The sequence below is a fragment of the Synchytrium microbalum genome (assembly GCF_006535985.1).
Source record: "Synchytrium microbalum strain JEL517 chromosome Unknown SmJEL517_scf0019, whole genome shotgun sequence".
In the NCBI taxonomy this organism is placed as follows: Eukaryota; Fungi; Chytridiomycota; class Chytridiomycetes; order Synchytriales; family Synchytriaceae; genus Synchytrium; species Synchytrium microbalum.
Genome location: NW_022158368.1, coordinates 184,690 through 196,475, shown reverse-complemented (window position 1 = coordinate 196,475; position 11,786 = coordinate 184,690). Strand labels below are relative to the sequence as shown.

Genomic DNA, 11,786 nt, shown 5'->3' with positions numbered 1-11,786 from the left:
AAAATATAAGGTTTTGAAACGCCACGGTTTTACGTAAACGGGTTTGGCCGGGTGTCCGACAAACAAACCCGATTTCGCAAGATCGACAACTTCACAAAACACTGGCATATCACGGGGACGTGTTTTGATAGTAGTTGTAGTAGTCTCATTTATAGTGACACGGTTGTAGTTTTAATAATCGGAACCTATAGCAATAAAAAATAGCGAAAGGATGGCATATTAATTTCTCACACTACAATAGACAAGAACAACATCCAATGGCCGAGCTACACTGTCTTGAACTCTTGCCAACTGATATATTCGTGACTCTGACTGCATTCCTTCAATGCAACGAACTCCAGAAAATATCCATGACGTCCAAGGCACTCCGAAATGGTCTAATTGCTACCAAGGCGAGGATCGTGGCTAGTATGTCTGCTCAGATCCATAGTGGTGAGACCTTAAGCTTGTTCCTGTTGTCGAAAGACCCCCCGATTGATACATCGATTCTTTCACCTATTTCATATGGCTAACTCCATTTTTTTCCTCACCAGTTTTATTAGACGTACACAAGACATGTAGTCCCATTGCCTTGGCAAGACCAACAGCCTCCAGAATCATTATAAAAGACAAGAGACTCGCTCAGCACATCTTTCTGATGCAATGGCAAAACATCTTGAACCGTATTCGACCTGCTATAACCACGTTTAAACACAAACTCACTGAAGCTAGCTCGACAACTCTCAGCAAGGCATTAGTAGAACGTCTGGCTGTAACATCGATGCTCTGGGTCTTGTCGATCGGCTCCAACAATGGTTCCTTCAACCTCACCAGAATAATCTACCGTATGATTTTGGTGAGCAACAATAATAATACCAGTATGCCAACATCCGATAATGCTACAGCTGCTAGAGGTCTTGTTGGTGATAAACTGCCTCTTGCTCTCCAGCCTCAAACTGTAATGGTCGCATCCCTAATACTCGCTGCTAAATCACTCGCGCAACAAGTCGAAGAGACTGTGGTTACCAAAGTAAATACTACCGATGATGGGATTTTAGGTATGGCTTCTCTCCTCGTGGCAGTATCTGGTGCTCAGAAGGTCCTCGACGTATTGGATGTACAACGTGAACTCGAACTACTCGACATGCTCGATCTGAGCTATGCGGATAATCTCGAACCACCTACTAGTCTTAGCGATCCAATCACCGTATATGTTTGGAGGTATGCTGAAGAACCTCCTGTCTTTTTACGAAATATAAAATCGTCGTAACATACTTTCCCCACCATTTTAGAACCCACGTAAATCTATGCACTTCGACTTCTGAGGTCCAAGGCATGACATACTCCAACTTTGGATTAATGCTACGAGTAGTAGATCAAAAACTTGCTATGCCACCATGTGCATTTATTGCCCGCAACCTTGTCTTATAATCACGTGTACTTTTGCATACCCCCTGTAATTCTGTAGTTAGTCTTTTCTTGTTGCCTTTTTTATGAAGCTCTACCCTCATTAATATAGCTTACATATGCCTGAAAACATCAACGTGCTTTAAAGAATTGAATGTCTGTGGGCTATAGTAGGAGACTCTCTTAACTCAAACAGGGTATAATGCGAGTATGATGGAAGACCCAAATGGTTCAATAAACGAGACACAGAGTTCGTTGTGGAAGACTATATGGCCGTGTATCCGTAATATATCTGTATGGGCATAAATGGGCATAAATACTGGAATGCTCTCCCGTCGAGAACAAGCGATATTAAGAAGATCCGCAGAAGGAAACGTATGTTGTTTGGGCTCCTTCCTCCTCGTTGCAGCGCGTGAATGGCCAAATACAAGCAGCAGTGTGACTTTCGACTTTGTTGGTGTTCGGTACGCAACTTACGCAACGACGAGTGTCCTCATCCTTGGTCTTGCAGCAGAGTAAATCATACCGTATATGGATACAAGAAAACTGAAAATCAACTTTTAATGCTCTTGCTACCATCAGGTATGTGCCTCTCCTCTTCACAATGCTTACTAGTTTTCAGCATTTTCAAATTTACGCATTTAGACAATGACCACACATCCATCTCGTATTTGAGGAACTCTGAAATCTATTCTTGTACTTAGAATGCGTCGTATTCTTAGATTATTCAGCACCGATCGAGCCTAAAATGCCCCTCAACAAGCCGTCATTTGATTCTGTTGCTAGCATCGTAAAACAAGGATGGCACACAGAACCAGCTCGGTAAACGATGTATCGTGTGAATACATTCGAAAGCTAGAAGCACTACATTCACAATGGCTCGGAGTGACATATCGGATAGTCTCTCTCTTGTTGGGGCAACTCAAGGACGTTGCTGAAACACGCCTTATATACGCCTACCAACGCTCAACATGTTCAGCTTACTGCAATGAACATGATAAAACAGCTTATGTAGGTGGTGGTGTTAGCGCTGTCTTGTTTGGCTCAAGCAAGCAGATGTTGGAACACGTGCAGTCTCGGAAGTAGATACCAACATCGGCTCATGCTTCGTGTCTCAAACCAAGACCAAGGGCTTCATGTGAAGGGTGAAGCAATATCGATTGGCTTATCTTTATGAACAAGCATACTTAGGTTTTGGTATAGGCTTTGGATTTATTGCAAGTTGCCAGTGGTCTACTCAGCACAAATGGACAGACTCATATACTCTATACAGAGCTGTTTAGATGGGGACATAGCATTTTTTACTTTTAGTTATATTTTACAATGGTTTGTAAACTTTTTCGACGATCGACTGTTGATCCTGGTAAGATCAGTTTCTACGTATTATGTCATTCGGTCACGGGTACTTATAACTTATACAATTGTATGTAAACCTTCTTGGAGATTTGGCTCTGTTGTGTAGTCAAGCTTCCCTCTGACGCGAGAAAAGCTTAATACATATAAAATTTAAAATTGTCCATTGTGAAATACTGGGATTAGTTCAATACCCACACAAATCAGACTTGAAACTGTTTTCGTTAATTGTTGGCCGCTCAGGAAAGGTGTCTTGTTGGGCATTCCGTCATCCTGGAAACTTCTTGGTTTTGAGGCAATCGCCATCACATCAGCAGCCGTGTGGCTCAGCCCATGCCAAACAAATGATCGTGGGAGGAAAACGAAACTTGCATGAACTAAAACCACACGACACAAGACAATAACAATGATGGAATCAGAGCATGGCCTTGAACTGCTGCCAACTGATATATTCGTCACGCTGTCTGCCTATCTGCAATGCAACGAACTGCAGAAAATATCCATGCTTTCGAAGGCAATGAGGTCTGGACTCGAGGGTACGAGGATGAGAATCATCACTGCAATGTCGGTGCAGATACATACTGGTAATAATAAGTCATTTCGCTCTCTCCTTTTCTTTCTAAACACTGCCAATGCCTCGATCGACGCATTATCATTTTCTTTGGCTAACACATTATAAATCACCAGTCTTGCTAGATGTGCACAAAGCATCTAGTCCCGTCCCCTTGACGAGACCACCAGGCTCACGTATAATAATCAAAGACAAGAAACTCGCTCAACACCTCTTCCTGATGCAATGGCAAAAGATCTTGGACAAGACTCGACCTGCTCTCAACACATTCAAAACCAAGCTCACTGAAGCCAGCTCAGGCGAACTCAACCCTGCACTAGTGGAACGTCTGGCTGTAACGTCCATGCTCTGGCTGCTCTCCATTGGATCCAATCATGGTTCCTTCAACCTCACAAGGATAATATATAGGATGCTTTTAGGGAATAATAATAAGCCAGCAACGTCTTCGGTTAATGCTACAGCTGCTAGAGGTCTCGTTAGTGACAAACTACCACTCGCTTTGCAACCACAAACTGTAATGGTTGCCTGCTTGATACTCGCTGCTAAATCACTCGCGGCGCAAATCGAAGATGTCGTGGTTACCAAAGTGAATACTGCCGGAGATGGGATATTAGGTATGGCTTCGCTGCTGGTGGCGGTATCGGGCTCCCAGAAGGTTCTGGATGTGTTGGACGTCCAGCATGAAAATGAATTACTTGACCTTCTTGATCTGAGCTATGCGGATAATCTAGAACCACCTACTGGTGTTCGTGATACAATCACTGGATATGTTTGGAGGTATGCTTGATAGCCCCTTTTTCGCCTTGTCGAGCTTCCAAATCCATTCTCACATGCTTTTCCACCCCAACTTTAGAACACATGTCAGTCTTTGCACTTCGACTTCTGAGGTACAAGGGATGACATACTCCAACTTTGGCGTGATGCTGAGAGTCGTAGATCAGAAACTCGCCATGCCACCATGTGCATTCATTGCCCGCAACCTTGTCATGTAATCACGTGTCGGGCAAAAATCTGTAAAGAATGATAGTTGTGTCTGTATTTAATATTTGCTTTGCTGGATGAAAAGCTCTATACTCATAATACACCACTCATTGCCTCTGACATCATTTCGAATGCGAAGTTGTAAAAAACTGTAGAGTTAGATGTGACAATGACGGAACGCTTACATAGCTGTTGACGTCGTCTTTCAGAAGCGGGAACCCAAAACAGTCTAATCAAAGACACTACCGAGCTTCATTTAATGTATAAGTCTATTCAATAATGCTTTCCAAACATGATGGCTTATGCAAGACTAATGTATTTGTGCAGATGCTCTGGAATAGCATTTAACAGTCCCTTGCTTTCAATCCATTTGCGACTAAATAGTCTACTCTGATACCTGTACGCACCATCGCAGATTATAGTAGCAATACGATGTCCAGGCCCCAACCGTTTAGCCACCTCAACAGCAGCACACACATTCAGCGCCGACGAAGCACCAACAAACAATCCTTCTTCATCCAGCAACCTAAACACCATCTTGATGCTTTCTTCGTCGGGGACAGTGAAAGCTTCGTCAACATTATGTTCAATATCGTCCTTCAAGTTGTCTGTAAGACGTCCCTGACCAATTCCTTCGGTAATGGAAGTCGTACCGGTACGTTCGAGAACTCCGTTTGTTTTGTACTGGTTTAGGACAGAGCCTGGTGGATCTGCCAGGTAGTTTCTGACTCGTCCACGAGACACCTCTTTGAGGAAGCGAGCTGTTCCTGCTAGGGTACCACCTGTTCCTGTAGCGCATGTGAAGGCATCTACTGTTCCAGCAGTTTGCTTCCATATTTCGGGACCTGTTGTTTCTATGTGAGCTCTCCTGTTTGCCGTCTAGCGATACGGCTTGTTAGAGTAATGTTCATTTCAGGCCCTTGACCAGTACCAAAAACATTCAAGCGAACCAGAAACGATCTTAGACGAGCTTACATTATCAAACTGGTTGGTCCAAACAGCATTTGGAATTGACTTGGCATAGTCTCGAGCCTGATGGTTGTAATTGGTTGGTTCTGTGAAGGCTACAGCAGGCACAGGGCGTACATCAGCACCCAGCATCTTCAACAGGTCGATTTTCTCTTGACTTTGAGTATTTGGCATGTATCTATTTTTCATGAAAAACGTGTGTTAGTAATCCAACCAAAATAGAGGGCGAAGAAGTTGTAACTTGCATCACACAACGATATCCTCTCGCTCTACAAACATGAGCAAGCCCAATTCCAGTGTTTCCAGCTGTTCCTTCTACTATAGTTCCTCCTGGTTTGATGAGACCTCGTTCTTCAGCATCCTTAACGACATATAATGCTGCTCGATCTTTCACCGAACCACCTATAGAAGAAACAGATTTTAAGATCAGCTGACGGGCCTGTACTGTCATATCAGCACATGAAGCTCTTCATACCTGGATTCATAAACTCTGCTTTGCCTAGAATGTCACATCCTGTTTCTTGCGAAAGCTTGGACAAACGAATCAATGGCGTATTGCCAATAGCTCCTATTAGACCATTAGATGTTTCCAGGGAGAGGCCAGTAGTCATGTACGTCCTTGACGCGGCCCGTATAGCTGCTGCCATTGGTTTGGCCATGTTGCGGTTTTTTTGGGAGTGTGAATCGCGTCATTGAACAACACGAGGGCATTTTGATGCTGACAATGGTTGTATCTTCAGCATTAAAGGTATAATTGTTTTGACAAGTTTTTACACGTTTAAGCATAGTAGGCTCTCAGAATTCGCCAAAGTTGAATGACGTGGTAACAAAGGCGACGGTGGTGGTGGAAGGGAGGAGCTAATTACTTGTATATCCTTACATCATTGTAAGAGAGTGTTTAAGGTACTTACGATGAGTGAGTTGTTGATGACCGCATGACCGCGCAAAAGGGCCGCTCTTACATATTCGTTCCACTGTTTCGGCGATGCCAGAGCTACTGAGTAAGAGTTTTGACGTCCATGAATCCATCATTTTCCACGTATCCTAGCACTTAATCGATGTGATCAGTAGGGAGATGGTGTCTCGCAGTTGAGTTGTCGGCAAATATTGTGAATGAGATGAACGACGATCAAAAGTGAAGAAAACCTGAGAAAAACTTCTATACTCGGTTCGGACATCACATTTTCACTTTTGCATGTTTCGCCTTCATTGGTTTCTAACGCGTGCATGCTGAATTCTGAAGGAAGGTAGTGTACAAGGGTTTCGAACGATTGTGGTTTTGGAAGTGACCCAAGCTTCTTCAAATCCTATAATTTTTACATCGGTATTCGCTGTAGCATTGACGCTTCAACCAACAAAACGAGTCATGTCGCACCAATTTCTGAATTTAACATTTTGACGCAAAGAAACCCAAAGCAATGAAGGCATACAATATCGAGAAGTGGCTTTCAGGTCCGTCTGAATTAACACTAAAGCAAGTGCCTGACCGCACCTGTCCTCAAGATGGGCTGATGGTAAAGGTGAGCAAGTGTAGGAAGAACAAGGTGGAAGGGAAAGGATGAAGTGGCCATCAAACATGTTTTGTATTGTTATCAAAATGAACTTCTTTGAACTCAGTGAGCAGAAGAAAAATCTCTTCTCTGTGAAAATCAAGTTTTTGCAAACTCATATAACCCGCCGCTTGTCATTGTCAAAGATTCTCGCTACTGTATTAGAGTTCTATGAAGGATTTCAAATCATGGGACAACATCAATTCAAACTTACATTTCCATTCTTTACTTGTTATCAGGTACGGAAAATGTCTTGTATCCTCTAATTCTCTTGTTTGACAGCTTGTCTACTGATATCTTTCAACTTTCGAGTTTGCCGGTGTCTTTACTGAAGTAGGACCAAATCAATCAAACTTCAAAGTCGGCGAACAAGTCTTTGGATCCGAAGGTGGTGGCGATGTCTGGGCTGAGCAGGTATTACTTGTCAAAGTGTCAGTTATCAACACTCAACCCACGATTTTCCACTCTAGCATTGCTATGAAGGGGACGTATTGTCGTTATTGGATTCACTTCTGGTAACATTGTGAGTTGGCCAAATGCAGTTGATTCGTCAAGATTACATCCAAATCATGATGGCAAAAGGACGATGTTTCTCCTTATGAGCTGGCAATGACCTGTAAAGAATACGGAGAGCCTACTCAACTATGATTAGTATCGAAACAGGGTAGAAATTGCTGGCAGACATTCCAATGCGTTGATCATAAGGCTACGTGAGCAAGATTTGTAATATCCAAAATCCCATCATCATGCAAAAATTCGAGTATTTTATCAACCTGCAGTAGGCAGCCAGGCAGCCAGACTCCTAGGTCTGGTTCTGTCATCTTGTAGGTTGTCTTCTAAATTGTGAAATTGTAGAATTGAGCCTATAAACACAGAACCCCATGCTTTACAAGACAATTTTGGGTCGGAACCGGATATGAACGCGTAAATACACGTCGTAGTTGCCTTCATAGTGTGGTTCATGATTAAATAAATCAAAACTTCAAATTCATACTTTGGTTTACGACATCACAGACACATCACCAACTGGTTTCATAAGACCAGAGAAGCATACGTCGACACCTTAATGATGCCTGTGGCCAAGGACTCCTCTACGGCACATGATCTCCTCTTGAGGTAACTGAGATCAAACATTCTTGAGTCTTTTCTGGGGTTTTGTCCAAAAGCTCAACGTATTCACTGACTTTCTTCCATTCCAGTGTTAATAGACAAGACAAGGAACTGCGTGACATATCAAAGACTCATCCTCAATTCGATCCCGACGTCTCTCTTCTACGAACAAGGTGCCCAAAACAGACTCGCAACACATTGGGATTCAACGTCAAACCAACAAACTTTTGTTCGTTTAGAGTCAGAGATGGGTTTGCGGATATTCTAATTAGACATTTGGACTTTGCTGTTGACAAGGATGTTGACGCAATCCTATGGAAGACCGTCCACTATAGAGTCATTGAGGACTTTCGGAAACGTATTCGTCTCGTATGTTCAGTCACTGCACATCCAACGTCTGGAATCGTTTGGCCTCAGATGCACGCATCTCATACGCTCCTCTCTCATTACTTAGGGTCTTTCAGGTGTCGACGACAAGGCTGCTGCCAAAGAACGTAAAAATGACTTGAAAGTCTTATCGGCTTCCTTCCATCAATTCCTGATGGAATCGGCTGGCTTCTATCTAAACTTGCTACGGAAATTGAAGACCGAATACGATCTGGATATAGTCGAAAAGCTAGTCTTGAATCGTCTCGGCACGGAACCAAATGGTGCAGATGCTGCACGTCAAAAGGCGACAATATCTAAAAACACTGTCTCTGCTGAGACTCAGGTCAGAGCTACACTCGTGTGTCATAGAGTTCTCTTGCAATTGGGTGATATAAGTATGTTACACGTCATGCTGACTTACACCGCCCGCGGAAATGTCTTTGATAGTAGTTCTCAAACATCCACTAACTTAAGCCTTGCTTTTTTTGCACTAGCCCGATACAAAGAGTTCTACTCTGATCGTAAAGAAAAGAATTATAGTACTGCCAAACTGTTTTACCGCCTGGCAGCACAATTAGCTCCTGCTTACGGAAATCCTCATAATCAACTCGCTGTCGTCGAATCCCTTGAAGGAAACGAACTTGGAGCAGTCGAGCATTATCTCAGAAGGTATGAACGACAGTCGACTTAAACGGAAGCAGGTTGCCAGGGTGTGTATCCTGTACGCGTCTAAAAGTGTCTCCTTTTTCTCCTCAAATACGTAGTTTACTGGTGGCACATCCATTTTCGGCTGCCAGAGATAATCTCCTGATCTTGCTGCAGAAAGCCAGTGGTAAAAGACTTCCCGATGGTCGGTCAGACTACTCCAAGTTTGTTGACTTGTTCTTGGCGTTTCATGGTGCTGTCTTTTCTCTAGACCACAAGTAAGTTCTATTGAAGTGTGAACTCGGTGACGACATCTTCCATTGTTAAGGCCACCTTCTTGTGTCTCACTCTCAATTCGTTTTCTAGAACACCTGTGAATGAAGCAAAGGGAGTAGTCAGCAATGCATTTAGAGAGAATCTAGTCAAGAAGGGCACCATATCGTCTTCCATCTTGACGCAAGTCTTTATTGTATCCATCGGATGTCTTTATATGGCTTCGTCTGCAGACATTACCATGAAGATGAATCTCGACAACCGAATGATGGCAGCTGTAGAAGAACTCTTGTCTCAAATGATCCAAACCATATCAACCCTGGTCGCTGGTAAATTCGTCACCACTGGATCAAGTACCAACTCAGCTCTCTCCTTTGCCGTAGCTCCACCACCAACTTCTCCAGATGCTCTCAAGCAAAGCGCCAAGTATCTCCCAGCCCTTAAACTAGTAGTTAAATGGTTGACTGTAAATGATGCAGCCCTAATAACTCGAACTGCTTGGACAGCTCTAGCTGATGCACTCAATGGATTGAGTGCCGTAACGTTGAACGACTCGAGTGATGCAGATGTGACTAAATCGACCTTCTTGAGTGAAGATGTAGATTTTGCTACATTCACTCCTGTAAATAGTGATGATGATGTCATGGATGGTAGTAAACAGAATGATCTAGTTGATATGGTGGTGAGTGCTGCACATTCCTCTCGTCAATCAGAAGACGACGAGAATATGATTCGAGCTCATCAAATCATTGGACTTGCCAAGCAATTATGTAGAGTGAGTAAAGCAGTGTGTCATTTGAGCTACATTTTCCCGCTTCAGACATGTTTTTGGCCTAGGACCCTGATACTAACTTTTTCGGTTGTCACTTTTTAGGAAAAGCAAACAATACACCATGCTATAAGATCCTCACCTGATGGAAACGAATATGACTACTTTGCCATAACTCCTAGTGCAGGAACTACGGCATCCATATCACCAACCAAATCATTCGGATTTACCAGCAAGGCTTTGTTGACACGTCCAGAAGAAACATCACCTGCTCGACGTGATGTTCAAATGATGGACGCAGAGGATGAAGATGTCGATGAGACTGCCATGTGGGCGCCAGGTCCTCATAGAAACAACAGTAACGGTACCTTTATTCAACAACCAGTCGCTGCTCAGCAAGCTAGTACCACCTTTATGCCACAATCGGCCAGTGGTAGTAACGTACAGCAATTGCCTCCACCACATCTACAACAATCACCTTGGGGTAACGGTGGAGCTCAATCTGCCTCTCCTCATAGCATGGCACAACGGTCAGCATATCCATCTTTCCAGCACCCCACTCGTACTTCTTCACCAACAAATCCAATGGCTCCTGTATTTGTCCCAACAACACTAGCACCTCAAACCGACTATTTCGCAAACATGGTCCGACCAAACCCTATCATAAACAGTGCACTGACAGCTGCACAGAATGTGACTGCTAAACAAGCATCATTGAATCGAAACCAGTATGCTCGTGATATAGAGGACATGCAATCAGGCGATGGCCGTGATGGTGGTAACATCCAGAACAGCAATAGCAATAATTTCAATAGTAATAAGAGTCAAGGAGATGTGTCTGAACAGGAGGAAGCTATGATGAAGTGGTTGGGACTTATGGGATCTCCTCCTTCACGAGGAGGTAACAAACCTAAAATGACTGCTGATGAGGTGAAGGCTGCTAGTACTCGATATGATCTATTAGGGTCTGGGATGAATCAGTCTAGGTATGTTGTTTTGATGTTTGCTGAATGCAAGATGAGCACAAAAAAATTCTGGAGAATCTCAAAATGAGTCATGAACTTTTTCTAATCATCTTGCTCCTTATATTCAGACCACCACCAGGTCTCTCAGCAACCGTACGCCCTGAAATATCATGGAGCGCATTCGCACCCCCCCAGAACCTGCCAGGAGCAGGTCTAGGACGAGGCTTGTCATCATGGAATAATATAGGACATCAAGCAGCATATCGTCCATCTCCTTCCCCTTCTTCGGCTTCGCAACCATTCTCATTTGGTAATGGAGGAGATGTGTTCGGTCGACTTCCTTCAACAACAGCAGCATCACAACAGCCAACAACATCTGAAATCAGCTGGTTGAATGCTCTGCCACCTGCTAATGGAAATGCGAACGGGAGTGGGAATGGGAGTGTTTTTGGTGGTGGACGTGGTGCTGGGCAGCAACAGCATGGAGGGTGGTAGAAAGAGTGGTCGGTTTGGAAAGAGGGGATGGATGCGTATACTATTTAGAGGCCAAGTTTTTTGGTATTTAGCATATTAGCATTACAATTCGTGTATAAAAACCGCAAAAAATAAATATAGAAGACCTGATGAACGACCTGAATATCATACGATGTTGCTGAAATGGTTTGATTTAGATAGCAAAAAACATGGCTATCGACATTTGTGTAAGCGAATAGTTGCACCAGCGACTGCAGATTCTAGTGGCACAGTAGCCCAATAGTAAAGATTTAACGAGTCTTCAAAGTTGCTTTCCAAGAGAAGAAGGTTTCTAGGAGCACCGCGTTAGAGCCATTCTCACCGACGCGAAT

At 43.5% G+C, this 11,786-nt stretch overlaps 4 protein-coding genes across 4 annotated transcripts; 3 read left to right on the top strand and 1 right to left on the bottom strand.

Annotated features, from left to right (window-relative positions):
* Positions 1–257: 257 nt before the first annotated feature.
* On the top strand, positions 258–1,410 carry SmJEL517_g03547 (uncharacterized protein; the record flags this gene model as incomplete). The annotated part of the gene is made up of 3 exons (XM_031169475.1): positions 258–432; positions 543–1,200; positions 1,272–1,410. 3 exons carry the CDS (start codon positions 258–260, stop codon positions 1,408–1,410), a joined length of 972 nt encoding a protein of 323 aa, XP_031024509.1.
* Positions 1,411–3,145: 1,735 nt separating this feature from the next.
* On the top strand, positions 3,146–4,302 carry SmJEL517_g03546 (uncharacterized protein; the record flags this gene model as incomplete). The annotated part of the gene is made up of 3 exons (XM_031169474.1): positions 3,146–3,323; positions 3,427–4,087; positions 4,164–4,302. 3 exons carry the CDS (start codon positions 3,146–3,148, stop codon positions 4,300–4,302), a joined length of 978 nt encoding a protein of 325 aa, XP_031024510.1.
* Positions 4,303–4,591: 289 nt separating this feature from the next.
* On the bottom strand, positions 4,592–5,919 carry SmJEL517_g03545 (uncharacterized protein; the record flags this gene model as incomplete). The annotated part of the gene is made up of 4 exons (XM_031169473.1): positions 4,592–5,170; positions 5,267–5,392; positions 5,538–5,662; positions 5,736–5,919. The coding sequence occupies 4 exons, from the start codon at positions 5,917–5,919 to the stop codon at positions 4,592–4,594; spliced, it is 1,014 nt and encodes a 337-aa protein (XP_031024511.1).
* Positions 5,920–6,857: 938 nt separating this feature from the next.
* SmJEL517_g03544 (uncharacterized protein) lies at positions 6,858–11,436 on the top strand (the record flags this gene model as incomplete). Its single annotated transcript, XM_031169472.1, has 11 exons — positions 6,858–7,049; positions 7,123–7,224; positions 7,850–7,926; positions 8,019–8,093; positions 8,160–8,289; positions 8,375–8,684; positions 8,784–8,958; positions 9,054–9,212; positions 9,301–9,982; positions 10,082–10,962; positions 11,070–11,436. 11 exons carry the CDS (start codon positions 6,858–6,860, stop codon positions 11,434–11,436), a joined length of 3,150 nt encoding a protein of 1,049 aa, XP_031024512.1.
* Positions 11,437–11,786: the final 350 nt, after the last annotated feature.